The sequence below is a fragment of the Artibeus jamaicensis genome, unplaced genomic scaffold, assembly GCF_021234435.1.
Source record: "Artibeus jamaicensis isolate MK-2021 breed Jamaican fruit bat unplaced genomic scaffold, CSHL_Jam_final scaffold_1019, whole genome shotgun sequence".
In the NCBI taxonomy this organism is placed as follows: domain Eukaryota; kingdom Metazoa; phylum Chordata; class Mammalia; order Chiroptera; family Phyllostomidae; genus Artibeus; species Artibeus jamaicensis.
In genome coordinates this window covers 19021590-19039399 of record NW_026522025.1, presented here as the reverse complement: position 1 = coordinate 19039399, position 17810 = coordinate 19021590, and the positions used below count along the sequence as shown (strand labels likewise).

Sequence of the window (17810 nt, the reverse complement as noted above, 5' to 3'; positions counted from 1 at the left end):
TTGATTAAGAAGTATCATGAGCTTCAACACATTATGAGAGATGTGAAAGCATATATTGACTATAGATCTTGGAAATTATTTCAAACATTTGATATTTCAAAAAATAACTATCACTTCTACCATGTATATAGAACAAATTTATTTTGTGTTTTTTTGTTTGAAATAAATAATTAAATCAATGTGTAACCACAAGATAATTTATTAGATTATAAAATTATTTTGATCATAGTTTATTTAAAAACATTTTAAGATTGTATTTGCCTCATTCAATATTAATAAGCTATAAGAGTTATAAAAACCTGAAACAAGATACTAAATAAATTAATGTGGGCAGTGTCAGGAGTGGGCAATCTCAAAGTCTGGAGAAATGGGTTAATTCTCTGTGCAGTTCTTCCCTCTCAAGAATTTGTAATGGCATAACCCTAAAATACCTTCCTCTAACTAGACTTCTGATTTGAGTTTGGAATAGAGTTTATTAATATGTCCTTGAACCCTGGAATTTTAATAATACATGATTTGGTTAAAAGAATTATCCCTTTTCTTCTAGAGTAGAATATTTTGTCTCTGCTTGACCATAAAAGTTTCAAAGCCCCAGATCAGGCCTTGTTCACCTTTGTATATTCAGCATTGAGCACAATGTCTAACCCAGAGCAGGTGCTCAGTAAGCATTTGTTTAATGAATCACGTGATTCCTACAACAAAAATCAGCCATCCCTAAGTTACTGCCTTTCTGACTTACCTAAGTCTAAGATTAATGTTTCAGTTTAAGTGAACACAAACCTGACCCTTGAACAACAGTGGGGCTAGGGGCACTGATACCCCATGTAGTCAAAAGTCCACGCATAACTTTTACTCTCCCAAAACCCAACTACTAATATTCTACTATTTTCCTAATTCTTGCTAATAACATGAGCAGTCAGTTAAAGCAGATTTTATATGTTATATGGTATACTGTATCCTTATAATAAACTAAAGAAAAGAAAAATGTTAAGAAAATCATTTTTAAAAATACACTTACAGTATTTACTAAAAAAAAAACAAAACTGTACATGTGTATAAGTGGACCTGTGCAGTTCAGACCTGTGTTGTTCAAGGTCAGTTGTGTTTTGCTTGAGGATAATTGGGAATATTGCTAAAGTAGTGGCATCTATTAGTAAATTAAGGGCTTTGTCTTATAAAATGGCAAGGCTTCTTGTGATTCGTGATCAAAGGAACTGTGGCTATATCAGCTGATAGACTGAAAAACTTACTAATGCAGTTAATAAGTTAAACTTATTAACTTTTAATAAGTTTTTAAACTTATTAATCATTAAACTTATTAATGATTCCAGGAATCATTCAGTTATAGTAAAAAACTCTTTCAAACAATAATGTGCCCTGGCTGGTGTAGCTCAGTGGATTGAGCGCGGGCCTGTGAATCAAAGGATCACGGTTCGATTCCCAGTCAGGGTACATGCCTGGGTTGCAGGCTGTTTCCTTGCAGGCCAGTTCCCAGCAGGGGACGCACAAAAGGCAACCATACATTGATGTTTCTCTCCCTCTCTCCTGCCCTTCCCCTCTAAAGATAAATAAATAAAATCTTAAAAAAAAACACAATAATGTAAGTGACCAAATTTGCAATCTCTATAAAAAATGAAGCAGAAGTAAGGTTTTTCCAATGTACTAGTTTGAAAACTCTCCACCTTTTAAAAAAACTATTTCGACTAGTGATATTTCATATCTTGATGAGATGCACATCATATCATCTCTATTTGGGGGGAAGAAAGTTATTAAACATCCTTACAAATTAATATTGAGCCACAGTGCATAATATGTTCAGTGCTAGAATCACTATGCAAATGTACTGATCTTTTTTTCTTTTTATCCTTTGATAGACCATCTTTGGGGAAGACTTCTCTAACATCTGATTTTTGTGTACACATTCCTGTTCCTTTCATAGTAGTTGTACTTTCCATTTCATAAATTTGATCATCTTAGGCAGAAACTGTAAGGCAGGCTGAAGTTTTAAAAAGGAGAATTTCGAGGTTGTAGGGAGTTGAGTATTTTATAGTTGAAATCATAATAGAAATATAAGAGCCATGAGTGCTTTTAAATATTTAAGAAATATAAGAGGAGACAGAAATTTCATTAGGCAATGTTGCTGGTATAGCAGAAAACCAAAATGATGATGGTGTAAAACAGTGGGTAATATTCCTGGGATAAAATCTACAAGGAAAAAAATAACAGATTTAATTAAGATTTTTAAGACCCCATTACATTATTAAGGGTATGTGCCTGCTAACAATATAATTATTACAGACCTCATAAAATCAAATCAAGTGAATTACCATAAGCCAAAAAGAACTGAGATGAGGAGAAAGGATAATTGTTTAGTTTCAATCAACTTATCCAAAATTAATTTATTGGACATCTACTATGTGCCTCTACTACATGCAAACCACTGTGCACTGTGTGGGAACCTGAGGTTGCATCAGACATGTACTTATAATATGCTACTCTTATCTGCTTCGTTCAAGAGTGTCATCTTTGCCTGGGTCCTCCCAAAAGGAGTGGATCACTTCTAGGTGATTATTTTGGAAAGGAATTTCAAGGAACACTGGTGGGAGATTGGAACAAGTTCCACAGAGAAGGAGGAAGAGCCTGTCTAAGAACATATTATTGAGCTGGTTTCTGCTGTGGGTCACTTGCCCCCATCCTCCTGGGGACCCTCTGAGGAGCCACGTTGAAGATATCTCAGATTTGACTGCCTTGCACACAGCAAATTGTTATAGCAGTTCCTAAAGTAAAACGGTGGTAAGAGGGTGTAAGGCAAGACAACAAAGTTCTGTGAAACAAACATATTTTACACATTTATTTCATGGAAGTAAAAGAAGCAGTTATTTATTAAACCATTACCATGTGCATCACTGTGTTAGCCACTAGAGAAGAAGAAAAAGAAAAGAGAGATGAAAAAAATCAAGGCCCCTTCCCTTTAAGAATTCACAGTTTTTTTCTGAGAAAAATCCATACTGTTTTCCATAATGGTTGTACCAGTCTGCACTCCCACCAACAGTGAACTAAGGACCCCGTTTCCCCACAACCCCTCCAACATTTGTTGTTTGTTGCTTTGTTTATGATAGCCATCCTGACTGGTGTAAAGTGGTATCTCATTGTGGTTTTAATTTGCATCTCTCTGATAGCTAATGATATTGAGCATCTCTTCATGTGTCTCTGAATGTTCTGTATGTCCTCCTTGGAGAAGTGTTTGTTCAAGTCCTTTTCCCATTTTCTAATTGGGTTGGGTGTCTTCTTAGAGTGGAGTCGTGTAAGTTCTTTGTATATTTTAGAGATTAAACCTTTGTCTGAGGTATCATTGGCAAATATGTTTTCCCATACAGTTGGTTGTCTTGCTAATTTAATACTGTTTTCTTTAGCCATGCAGAAGCTTTTTATTTTGATGAGATCCCATTTGTTTATTCTTTCCTTTACATTCCTTGCTTTTGACCCAGCAATTCCACTGCTAGGATTATATCCTAAGAATCCTAAAACATCGATATCAAAGAACCTATGCACCACAATGTTCATAGCAGCACAATTTACAATAGCCAAGAGTTGGAAGCAACCTAGGTGCCCATCAGTAAATGAATGGATCCAAAAATTGTGGTACATATACACAATGGAATTCTATGCTGCAGAGAGAAAGAAGGAGCTACTACCCTTTGCAACAACATGGATGGAACTGGAAAGCATTATGCTGAGTGAAATAGGCCAGGTGCTGAAAGACAAATACCATATGATCTCACCTTTAACAGGAAGCTAAACAACAAAACAAACAAGTAAGCAGAAAAAAAAAAACCCAAAAAACAAAGACACTGAAATAGAGAACAAGGGGATAGTGACCAGAGGGGGAGAAGGAAGGGAAGTAAAGGGGAAAAAGGGGGAGGGATTTGGAGGAACAAATAGGAAGGACACAGGGAGGAGAACTAAGGGGGGGGGAGGAAATGGGAGGGAGGTGGGGAGCAAGGGGCAGGGGAGGCTGGGATGGGAAAAATAGACAAAAAACTGTACTTGAAAAATAACTAAATAAAATTAAATTTAAAAAAAAAGAATTCACAGTTTAGATGAGGAAGCAAGTCAGTGAGCAAGACCATAAGGGAGGAGTTTGAACTGCAGTGAGGCCTCAGTGGGGTTGGGGGAGACAAACAATGGTTAAAGGGCCAAGTAAGTTATCACATAATAACCCTTGAATTAGGTCCTTAAGGAGAAGTAAAAGTATGGCCTGTGGAGGCTGTAACTTTGGGAGGAAGTGAAAGGTGATTCCAAGGAGAAGAAAGATGAATTTCAACCCACAAGGTCAACGGGCATGGTTTGCTCAGAGCATTGTGTCTACTTAGAAGAATTCTATGTGAAGACTCTATCCCAGTGCACAGAACAGTATTTGAAGCACAATAAGTACTCAAAATATTTTTAGGTACTCAAGCATTATTTGTTTAATGAATGAGGTTTCCAATCTTCCTCTTTAGAGCTGTGCTTCAGTATCGTTGGTGTGATTGTTATTGTTTCAAATATAAGCATGGACCTCATTCCAGCAACTGAATATTTTTTTTCCTTAGGCCAGAGTAGTGTCCTACATGGGTCTTCTGTGAATACTAATACATCTTAGCTGCTATCTAATAAACACTTAACTGAACACTAGCTAAGCACTTCCCAAGCAACATTGTCAGGGAGATACTTTTATCCCCTTTGTTCAGCTCAGAAAGCTGAGGCTTAGAGGAGCTAAGCTAGTGCATGATGTGCTTGGTACAGACACAGTCTGCATCTATAACTAATGCATTCAAATAAAAGTCACAGACAAGAGCAATTCTTCAACAGTTCTCTCAGTGTGTGTGTGTGTGTGTGTGTGTGTGTAACTATGTGTTTGGTATGATGTCTGCAGAGACGTCTAATAATACAAGATTCTCCTTTTCTGTAAAACCAAACCAATCTTCCTCTACAATGGTTGTTAACATTTGCAAATCCTGAGATATTGATTGATGATATTACCTTCTTTGTAGCATGCCCTTCTTTTTCTTGAGCTTTATGGTAAAATTAAACTGCAGAAATTAAAACAATTTATCTATAGTTCTGTGAAATAAATATTTTGCAGTGGAAATCACTTGGTCAAATCTATGAGTGATAGAAAGAAAGTTAAATTAAATGTGATTTTTGTTTTCAAGAAACTTAGACGCTACTAAAAGAGGTAGATATGGGGATAATAAAGTATAGGTAAAAGCAAATGGCTATAAGAGAACAGAGGAAATGGTAGATTAACTCCCACTAGAGATAGGTAGAGTGAGGGGGGCTACACACAAATGCAAACACAGAAGATCAGCATACTTGAGTTCCAGTCTTACTTTTGCCTCTAACTTAAGCACATCATTCAATCTCCACCAGCCTCATCTCCTCATCTGCAAAATGGAAGGTTTGCACTAAACTCTGCTCGATAATCCTTAAAGTTCTGATAGATTGTAATGTTGTGAGTAGTTTGCATTTGAGATGGGCATTGAAACATGTAGTGTGAAGAAATCCACCCCAGAAGAAGACAGAATGTGAGCAAATACACCAATGCCTGGGCATTCCTGAGAACGGAGAGTCTTCTTGCCTCCCAGGACTAAAACAGACCCTCCGAGAGGGCGGTCAGTGAGAGAGCTGGAAAGGGAGCCATGGAGAAGTTTGCAGAGGGTCCTGAATGCCTTACAAGGTCATTGAAATTTTATTAGGGTTTTTTTTAAATAGCTAAAATATAATGGAAATGATTAAAGCATTGAGAGTAACTGAAAATCAACCCGGAGTATAGTAAGTGCAATAATTTAAGTGAATCAGAACTGCAAGGCCAGATAATCATTGGCCATTATTGCATTTGAAAAGCTAAGAAAAAAATTGGAAGGAGATTCAAAAAAAAATGGAAGAGGTAAAACTTTTGAAGTTCTTGATGTTTAATACTAAAAGAAAAATGTTGCAGAATAACAGGGAAAAAAAGCTCATTTATGATAGCTTTCCTAACAACAGAGATAAAGAAAAAAACAATAAACAAGACGATTTGATCATTACAACTCTAAACACTAGGAAAAAATAATTTCACACTCATATAGCCACACACGTACAACGTTAAAAATGCCGTCAACTTGCAAAAATGTTTACCGGTTTGCAACTTCTCCTATTTTTTACCACACTAGCAATGTCACATTGATGATACAGCTGATGGCAGTGACTATTAGTGACCTTAAGAACACAGCTGGGTTTCTATTTTTATTTCTGTGAAAACCTCTTTTCTTCAGCTAGATGATGCCTTAAAGGCCCAAACTAAAATCTATGCAGTCAAGGCAGTTGGTGTTGTATGTTTGTATATATATATTTCACACAACAAAGCCAACTTTTAAGACACACACACGTACACACATAGACACATATTGTAACAACAAATATATAGAAGCCTATTTGCAAATCACCTGGACTGAATAAATGTACTTTGCTGAAGTTCAAAGAACCAGTTAGGATTATACAAAATTACTCCTTTTGGCAACACACTTCTTTTGAAGACCTGCTATTGAGTCATGTAAATAACTTCTGATTTGCTAAATAAGTAAACAAAAAATCCAACACATTGAAAGGATATCAATGAACAATTCAGGCTTTGAAACTTTTCCAATGAAGGACAGAAAAAGGCAGCAAATTTATTTCCATTTGGGTGATTAGGTACTTACTCACTTTAGCTCAAATTAGATTTAATAGTCTTGGAGAGTTTTATCTGGCTATTTGCAGATAAAAGTATTTATTCACAAATAGGCAAATTTCTGAATATGGGTAATAACAGAGATGAACATATGTTTAATATTCCTAATATAGTTGATATTGAGTAAATAGGATTGTGTAGCATGAACTTGGGCAACAATGGCTATTCAGCAAGCAGAAAAGGATTCAAGGATGATGGTCTTCCAGAGAAGTAACTTGGTGTTGGCTAAGAACAAGCTGACAGGGAAATTCCACAAGTCATAAAGGGAAAGGAATGGGGTGATATCTCTAGCCATTCTCCTCATTGTTCATAACACGAAATGGAGAAACTTTCTGTGAAAATGATCATTTTATATTTTTATGTTGGTGAAGGTTTAATCTGTAAAAGATGTTGGAATGAAAAATAGGCATTCATTTTTTAAGTGAAATAAAAAAATAAAAATATTAGAATAAGTACTAAATACAGATTTTCTATAGCCTTAGACTTCTAATTTGAGAGAAGTACACCAATGTGCACTGGTTAGCCTGATTTCTTCCAAAGATCATAAAAATGTAGGCTGGCTGGCAGGAATTCAGAGCCCCTTATACAATCCTTATATGAGGATTGTATATCCTCTCCCTATATATGAGTAGAGCAAGCTATGATAAGGCTTCATAAACCTTCTTCTACCAGACTGAGAGCTGCTTGGAAAGTGCATCATGCTATGGTTACCTCTGTATTTGAGGAAACAATATTATAGTACAATGAAGGTGTCTTGTGTAAAATAGTCTGAAAACATATATGTGGTGCCCCAACCACATGACAACTGTGCTACTCAGACATTCCTCAGCCCCAATGTCAAAGGAAAGAAGAAGCTCTGGAGGGTCTAAGTACAGGAGTATGCATTGTCCACACAAACAAAGCCCTTCCCTTGGAAGTCACAGTGCCCTAGATGTGAAATGTACATGAAAAGACATGGTTTATCTGTGCTGTTTTTAACACAACACATCCCATTTTAGAACCCGGGCCATCTGATCGCCCAAGAAATAGTACGAACTGGAATAATGAGACAATGCTCTCTGTGCTGAGACTTGCCTGATTCTTCCAGGCACCATGATTAAGAATTTGTACATCCAGTAACAAAACATATATCATTCTAGCAGTCTTCAAGTCCCCTAATCTTCACCTGGAGTTTAGACAGAATTAAGTGATACAAAAAACTCTAGGCACAATCTGAGCTTATGAATAGCTCCTCCACATACTGATGGTTTTAAGGGGTAGATATTGCTGAAGAGACAACTAAAATATCTTTTAAGCCAACTTTTTCCACAGTATGCAATTAAACACAGTAACACTGCTTTTTAATTGAATCAATGGTGCATAATTTCTGAGTAAACTAATGTGCATTCTGTTTGGAATCCACATTAATCACTCTCTTTTATATGATCTAATCTAATTTAGGTGTAAATCACTCACTTTCCATTAAGGCATAAGCTTCCTCAGTAAAATGTAAGTCAAGGCCAGTTTTTTTTTTTCTTACGGAACTTTAATGTAGCTTCAAAAGCTCTACCTAAGATTGCAACAAGAATCTTTAAACTATGACTCAAAGCTAGTTTAGTTAAAGCTTGAGTAATTTAAGGAAATTGCCTAGGCAAGTAATTGGTATTATACCAAAACTAAATATTTCACAGTTACATTTGCTTTTGCCTAAAAATAAAAACTAGAGCAATACAAGGGCAAACTGCCAACACTGAAAATAATATGCAGCAGCTGTAAGTAATTGGGAGTGATAATCATAATTAGACAAGATGTAAGATATGTGTTAAAGCCCAGATTGGATCTTCCTGTTGACAACTGGGAGAAATCCCAGAGGACTGGACTCTACACCTGGCCCAGGTGCTTCTGCTCCAGGCCTGGGAGACCTGCCAAAACCAAACTGGGCACTAGATCTGCCATGAAACCACTCTCTAAAGGCCACACTCCACACTGTTCTCCATAAGAAAAGAGGGAGGAAAGGGAAAAAGGAAGAGGTCATACTTCCTGCCTTCAAGGAGCCTCTAAAATAGCAGATAGGCCAATTATCTATCAGTAAATAGCATTAAATAAAAGAAGCCTGGACAACAAAGAGAATAAATATTTCTGAAAGATAACATGGAGGACAGCTTCGTACTACCCCAGAAACTGATTTCTTAACCAAGTGCAGATTATGAATGAGGTAAAATATGCTTGTTCCATGAAAATAACTTAAGCTAAAAAGAAAGTAGGATAGGGGTCATTTCTATCTTGCTTAGAGAATGCCTAGCACATAGAACACACTAAGTTTGCTAAATGAATGAGCAAGTGAGGATGGTTTATTCTGTGTTACATGCTGTATTCAGTGCTCTAAATGAATCAACGTATTTAATCGTCATGATAACCTCTGAGATACTACCAATCTTCATATGCAGAAGATACTGAAGTAAACATAGTTGGGAGAAGTGCCTAGGTTAGTCCAGTTAGAAAGAGGTGGAGTTGGACTGTGAACCAATGTCATCTCCATATATTGTAGTCCATATATTATGCACATTATATTTAAAACCTCACTAAAGCCTTAAGCTTTAGTAAGAAAGTGGGAAGAATAAAAACCAGCCTTTTCTGTTGTTTGTTTCAACATTGCTTCTCTGACATACTCTATTTCATTCCTTCTTTGTCCTCCTTTTTCTTAAAATGGTAAACGTGAAAGCATCTAGCACATCACTTAAGAGCAGGGTATTTTCTCTCTTTCTCTCTCTCTCTGTTTTGAATCTCCACCCTTTTGTTTTCTGGCGCCTTTGTCTTTTTCTTTCTCCTTTCCCACGTAATTTAAACTTCCTCTCCTTTCTTCATTCTTCTCCTCAAAACCAAAGACAATTAAATAGGTAGTAAAAAAAAAAAAACAGAACAGTTTCCCTCTCACACACTTTGTTTTGTCTTAAGAGCAAAAATCATAGGAACAACTACTGAAATAAAGTATTTTATCAAAGTTGTCTTCAGTTAGACAAATGTATATGTAAGAATATTTTTCATATTCAATTCCACACACATGTGTTGAACAGAATTGTGTAAGCTACAGATGCACACATTATAAGGAGAAATGTTCCATAACTTCCATATGCTTATAAACTAGTCAAGAAGAAAGATACATATATATATTTATATATATATAATTTATTATAAATTCAAAAAAAACTATTTGTGAAACCAGGAATAAGCAGGAAAATAACTTCTTATTAGGGCGGTTGGGGGTGCCTCATGGAGGAAGTAGTATGTTACATCTTTTTTAAATTTTTTATTTTATTATTTTTTATGTTGTTCAAGCACAGTTGTCCGCATTTCCCCCCCACCACCACTCCCCACCGCCCCTTCTGTCCCTGCCTCTCACTTTTTCATCCTAACCCCTTTGGCTTTGTCTGTGTGTTCTTTGTACATGTTCCTTGGTGACCTGTCCCCTAGTTTCCCTCTCCCCACTCCTCTCTGGTTCCTGTCAGTTCATTCTTTATTTTAATGACCCTGGTTATATTTTGCTTACTTGTTTGTTTTGTTGAATAGGTTCCAATTATAGGTGAGATCATATGGTGTTTGTCTTTCAATGCCTGGCTTATTTCATTCAGAATAATGCTGTCCAGATCTATCCATGCTGTTGAGAAGGGTAGGAACTCCTTCTTTCTTTTTGTTGTGTAGTATTCCATTGTGTAAATGTACCATAGTTTTTTGATCCATTCATTTACTAATGGCCACTTAGGTTGCTTCCAACACTTACCTATTGTGAATTGTGCTGCTATGAACTTTGGGAGCATAGGTTCTTTTGAACTGATGTTTCTTTAAGGATGACTAGAACTTTGGTATGTGAGGAAGGAAAATAGGAAGAAAGATCATGTAGGCTTAAGGATATAGAATGTGCAAATGACAAGGAGTAATAAAAACTCCCTATCCATTCAGAAAATGATTCCTGTGACTGGAGCTAAGAGTGTGTATAAGTCGGGGTAAATTGACTAGAGCCACATAGCAGAGGTCCTGAATTCTGAGCTGGAGATCCTTAGCTTCTCTCAATAGTCAGTGGAGACCCTGACATTTCAGGCTAACATAGGCTTCTGCTCTTGTTTCTGCTAGTACAATCTATTGATCACAGAATACTCAATTACTTTTAAATGCCAGCTAACCTCCTCTGCTCAAAATTCTCCTGTCTTCTAATATCATTCAGAATGAATCTGAAACACTCACATGTCCTATCCCTTCTAATTTTAGTTAGGATGAAAAGCAGTATGATATTCACAGGCAACTAAAAACACAGCAGAGAACATCCAAAAGATGTGACCATCCAAAAGGCACAGATAAACATCTCACAAAATTCAGAAGTATATCTCAGGCCACGGGTTCATCTACACTCCCTGTGTTTTGCTGCAAGAGGATGATGCTACAAAGTTTGATGTATGCTCTTCCCTTATATAGGCTGCCCCATGATATAATATCTTCTTGCTCAAATGCTGAAGGGAAGTGTTCTGATTCTGTACAGGTTTTAGAAGGTAAAATATAAATAGTAAAAGACATGATTCTTCTGAGAAAAGTACTCAAGGCATTGTGTCCCCTTATGGGTTTATGGTGACAGTATAGGAAAGAGATATAAAATTTATCATCATTCAACAAATATTATTGAACATTTACTAAATAACAGACATTTTTCTATACCAATAATAAAGATACATATAATAAATCTTGGCTTGTAGACATTCTTGGGCTAATGAGGAAAAATTAGTATGCAAATATAATGTGATAGATATATAAATTAGCTATCAAATGTGATGCCAAATTGATTTGGCAACTGGGACTTTATAAAGAGTTTTCTTTTTTACAGGAGAGGCTACTTGAACTGAGTCTTGAAACTAATTTTCAATAGCTAATTACTAATAGCTAACAGTTATTTTCCCTAATTTCTTAAGAGTGTCTATAATTTCTTATATAGCTGATTAGCATTTAACATGCCAAGCAAATCTAATTAGTCCAAATAATACTGAGATTCTTAAATTTAATACAATTAGGCTTGTACTGTAAGTCACTGAGTTAACAAGACACAACAAAATAAATAAATACATATCAGTCAATGAGACTAAGGTTATGGAGTAATAGGATACTCTAAACTAATGGACAACAATGCCACCATCTTAAAAAATGAGATGTATATGTACTAAAATGTGTCTGTCATTGCATTTTGTAAAATAATAATAATGATCATAATAAAAATAATTACATTTGTATCTGCTGCCTGGGCTACTTACCTACCATGACTCTTGGATAGCCCTCTCATGTTTGTTCCCTGTATATGTTCTAATGTTCTATATTTTCCTTTTTATTTATATACCCAACTAGAATGAAACTTTCCTGAGAGGTTTTATTCACCTTCACCTGTGTTCAACACCCAGCACATAAAAGACCTTCAATGTATACTTAAGGAGTATGAGTCATTGTCTATGACTTAGTATTAGACATTTGGCCTCACATTCTCTTGACTACATCTATTCTTTGTTTTTTTGGCCTACTACTTGTCAATACCTATTCTGCAATCCATTTCTTATAGTAATTACATTCTAACAGTGCAGCAACAGCTCCTACTTTATTTTGGGACTAATGGAAATTGCATTCACAAAATTAAAAGTACATCAGTTTGAGACATCATTGGACAAATATATATTGTTAATTGTAAAATAGTAGTTTTTAAATATATTATTGATATCTTTGCCATATCAGAGACAAAAAGGGGCTGAGTAGAAGATAAAAGCATGCAGAGAAAAAAAGAAGGCATTGAGGTATGTGAGGTATGATAAAAAGAAATATATATGGCCATATATGGAATTAAGTAACAAAAGGACCATATTTATCATAGTAGCTATTGTACTATTATATTCCTAGTACTTAGTATAGTATCTGGTACCTAGTTCAGTACATCTGCTGAATGAATGAGAAGGGTATGTTAATTCTCTAGCCAATAAGCAACTGGCTTACTTCAGAAGAAATTCTTTTCATAAGAGAGGAGTGCCCCTTTTAATTCTGATCTATTTATTTACTTACTTGAATTGTTCACTCAACAGACATTTCTTAAGCATCTACTGTGTACCAGATTTTGCCAGACTTTGTGCCTAGAAACACCAAGATAAATAAAACATGAACTAGAAGAGTTAACAATCTGGTAAATAGATATGTATATAAATATTTGCAATGTGCGCTGGCTGGTGTAACTCAGTGGACTGAGCACGGGCCTGCGAACCAAAGGATTGCAGTTCCATTTTCAGTCAGGGCACGTGCCTGGGTTGTAGGCCAGTACCCAGCAGGGGACCCATGAGAGGCAACCATACATTGATATTCTCTCCCTCTCTCCTTCCCTCCCCACCTAAAGATAAATAAATAAAATCTTTAAAAAATATTTGCAATACAGCATTATAGTTGTATAAAAAGGAATATATAATGGTAGCCTAATGACACACTAGGGTAATCTGCTCAGCTTGTTGGAGGAGATTTAGGAAAGATTGCCCACAAAATGCATTTTAAAGTATGGATATGGAGTTTTGAGGGTCCTTTCTACTCTACTCACTTACTATACTATTTAATTAGTCAAGATAATAAAATTTTATCTTTGCTTTGTGCACTTGGCTTTTAAAATTGATTTCCTACTTATGAAATCATTGTATATGCTCTGTTTATTATTAGTCCTTTATTATACTGGTTTTATTGCACTCAAGATTCTTTTAAAACAATAGCAGAAATAATCCTGAAATAGCCATCATTGAGAAGTCAATGGACCAATTAAATATTTATTTATATATTTAAAAATACCTCTTTCTAGGTCTTGGACAAGAGAAAATAATTTGAGTTTTGTGGTTTTATATTAGACTTTTTATATAGCAAAACTTGAAAAGCTGTCTGTTCGACCATATAGACTTATTTTCTTTCCAATCTTTTCATTCTTCAGGACTCATTTTGTTACAAAGAGAAGCATTAAATAGTTGATTTTGCTCTGTGTTTACTAAAGAGTAGTAGTCTCAGCCCTTGAATCTCATTCAGCTGGAACCAATGCTCGTACTGTTGAGAAGATTTTCCACTGGAAGGGGCCAATGCATCTTTCATCCCCCTCTAATTTCTTAGAAGTATAAATGAGGCAATTTGTTCTCCTTGTAACATGGATATATAGTTATTGGTGAGAGTTCCATTAAAAACTACCTGCTGGTAATTCAAATTCAGTGACTAAAACTGCTCCTGGATTTGAGTTATGGATTTGGGGGTGAAATAAATACATTTTTATACTACATTATTTATTTTATATTAGAAAACCATGCTTGCAATCAAGGTTTCATTAAGAAAAAGTAGTTAAAAGTATGTTGGTGAGGTTTTTTTTATTGTCACTGTTATAATTATGGTAAAAGAGAATCAGTCTCAGGCAAGGCTGAGCATGTCTATGACATTCAATTTCTAGAACAGAGCATATAATTCACATTCAAAGAGGCAACTATCCTCTTGTGAAATTAAGTGGAATTCATTGAGTAGACTCCCACAATATCCCAAGCTTTGTGAGTCTCTAGGTTAAATCTCTCAGTGAAAATTCAACATGTTTGTTAGCCAAGTACCACATGAGCTTCTCATGTATAAAGCTGTGGTCTTTCTAATGTGTAAGTGCAATCATACAACTCACAAGCTCCAAATTCTTTGAAGTCTCCTTTATTATAAAGAACTAAGCTCTTTTTTTATAATAAGCAAGATAATCCTATCTGCCAAGAGTCCCATTTAAAATTCCCACTACTTCAGGTCTCAATCTTCACGGTCCAGCAAGACTAATCTTTTGGATCCTAGAATTTCTGTCATGCTCTCTCCTCTCCTCATGCCTTTGAATATATTCTTTCCTCCAACCAAATGACAGTGTACTTTAGTAAAGCTCTCTGTTAAATCATCCCTCCCTTGGTGGGGCAGATTTAAATACCCAATTTGCACATGCAACTCTGATGTTTCTAGGACTGTATTACTTTTTTTTAAATATCTTTCCTCACTTCCAAAAATTGTTGAAAGAGAGGATTTTTGTTTGTTTTTACAGCATTTAGCAGTATTTTTCCCACAAAAAAGACTCACAAATATATGCATGTATATATGTATAATGTTACTTATATGTTCAATCCAAAAAAGCTGAACTTGGAAAAACATAGCAGAATGTTTACTAGATCCTGGAGGGTGGGGGAATTGGGAATTATTGTTTAAGGATACAAACCTGGAACTAGTAGATAAATAAGTTCTGGATATTTAATAAAGTCGTAGTAGTCAATAATACTGTATTTTTATAAACTTCAAAATTACTAAAAGACCAGTTCTTCAGTATTTCCATCACAGAAAAGAAATGATAATTACATGATGCAATAAAGATGCTAGCTAAGACTATGGTAGTAATAATATTGCAATATATAAATGTATGAAATCAACATCATTGTACATCTTAAACTTATACAGTGTCATACATCAATTTTATGCAAATAAAATCAATTTTTTTAAAATATGCATGGGTGAATACTGTTCACTAATACAAATATGCACAATACATATAAAAGAAACAATGTTAGCTGCAATATATTAGGTCCTTAGCCTGTGCTCAGTCCAGTGCAACATGTTGTATATGCTTCATCTCTCATTCTCATTGCAGCCCTGCCAAGGGGATTATGTTATCTCTGTTTTTCCCTTAAGAGAAATGAAGCTCAGCAATGTTCATCAAATAGGCCCTACATTGTCATAGAGGAGAACCAGATGTGAACCTAACCCTGTCTGACTCCAATGCCAGTGCACTCCCCATTATACCCAGCTGCCTTTTGATTATCCTTAAGATCCTGAAAGACACAAATTAGATTTTGATTTAGTCTTTTCCTTTTCTTTTCAGCTCCAAGTACAGCCCAGTATGGAATTACCGGGAGCGCCGACATTCTTTTCTCCTGCTGGTCCCTTGTGTTGACACTGTCCTCTTTCACCAGCATATTCTACCTGAAGAATGCCATTCTACAATGAATCTAAAGACCCATAAAAGGCTTTTAAGAATTCTCTGAAAGTGCTGATGGCTGGATCCAATCTGGTACAGTTTGTTAAAAGCAGCGTGGGATATAATCAGCAGTGCTTACATGGGGATGATCGCCTTCTGTAGAATTGCTCATTATGTAAATACTTTAATTCTACTCTTTTTCTGATTAGCTACATTACCTTGTGAAGCAGTACACATTGTCCTTTTTTAAGATGTGAAGGCTCTGAAATTACTTTTAGAGGATATTAATTGTGATTTCATGTTTGTAATCTACAACTTTTCAAAAGCATTCAGTCATGGTCTGCTAGGTTGCAGGCTGTAGTTTACAAAACGAATATTGCAGTGAATATGTGATTCTTTAAGGCTGCAATACAAGCATTCATTTCCCCGTTTCAATACAAATCAACCCATATTTGCAAAGATGCATTTTTCTCTTTTGATAAAAAAGCAAATAATATTGCCTTCAGATCATTTCTTCAAAATAAACACATATCTAGATTTTTCTGCTCGCATGATATTCAGGTTTCAGGAATGAGCCTTGTAATATAACTGGCTGTGCAGCTCTGCTTCTCTTTCCTGTAAGTTCAGCATGGGTGTGCCTTCATGACATAACATTTCCCTCTTTGTCTTCAACTAATAAAAACGTCTTGCCAAATCCTGTAATCGAGAGCAAAAATAAACTACAATGATAAAGTTAACTGTATCCTATCTCTAAAGAGCAAAGTACCTACAGGACTGCAAATCCTCTACATTATGAGTGGGGTTTGAGAATTTTCCCCACAATAACTCAATTTTGTGAAGGAAAACAATTTAACATAGTACAGGTAAATTTACCATGTAATTTCTTTACTCGTTGCTAAATGTGAGATCCACTTTGGGAAATAATTCCTTTTAAAATGACAACACAGTCCAGCAAAGAGATTGCCTAGCAATCCAGCATCTTTTCCTTTTGCTATTCCAGGCCAAAAATTTTAAGACAGTTTTTCAGAAAAGAAAAAAGTCCAATCAATTAATTTAATGAGTTGTGAGCTTAATTTGTTTTGGGTGGGTGCTCCTGAGGACAGGGGCAATTTACACAATTTCCATCTGAAAACACCATTCAGTTGATAATTTGGAATACATGTTAGATGACTTTTATTTCAAAATATATTATAACAAATATTTCATGCTGGTGTGCAGTAGATAAATCCCTGAAATAACTAATTCTATAATAAAGTCTTTCTCTTATAGCCATATCCACTCAAACAAGTAAGGACAAAAGAAAATGACCATGCTTTATTTCTTCTTGCATGGTATATATAAGATACGATAAAATGAAGACAAGACCAGTGATGAGAATATGTTATCATATATTGACTATTAAATGATCATGAATATTAAATTTCTATTATAATGAGTGAAAACTACATTTTTAAAGAAAAGTGCTGTTACTTTAGGAAGTATTATATTACAGGAATAGTTTGATGGTTTTACTATTTACTAAAGAAAGACCATAGCCTTGAAGGTCATTTTACAATTTTGACAAAGTTCCTGATTTCACTATATTTACAGAGATTCCCACAAATAATCAAAGCCCTTCTGCAAAAACTTACTAATCAAGTTAGATACAAGAAATTTCAAAGAAATTATACATAGTTAAGATACATAATATTTTGCTTGGAAAGAGATACTGTAACTTGAGAATTGCAGTTTCAAGTAAAATTTAATCCCAAAGTATACCATAAATCCACTTTAATTTTTTTTAAAAAGGAATCCTGAATGAGGAGGCATAAATATAGAAATGTTTTCACAAAATGTCAATAATATGGCATGATGCTATTAAATTTACTCACTGTAATCATTTATTACATTATTTTGACTGATGTATTAAAATGCTTATAATACATATGGCATTTTAACTTTAGTATTGATTGCTTTTTAAAATTATTCTTTGTGGAATTTGTGAGTGAATTGGAAAATATTATTTTGTATTGCAGCTTTAAAGTGGCACACTCCATAATAATCTACTTACTAGAAATAGTGGTG

At 35.1% G+C, this 17810-nt stretch overlaps 1 protein-coding gene across 2 annotated transcripts in view; it reads left to right on the top strand.

Annotated features, from left to right (window-relative positions):
- NEGR1 (neuronal growth regulator 1) overlaps positions 1-16764 on the top strand; it is an 836437-nt gene extending 819673 nt beyond the window's left edge. For both annotated transcript variants that reach the window (XM_053655407.1, XM_053655406.1), the window contains one exon: positions 15651-16764. In XM_053655407.1, the coding sequence (XP_053511382.1) occupies positions 15651-15775 (125 nt within the window). In that variant the 3' untranslated portion in view covers positions 15776-16764. The remainder of the gene's footprint in view (positions 1-15650) is intronic.
- Positions 16765-17810: the final 1046 nt, after the last annotated feature.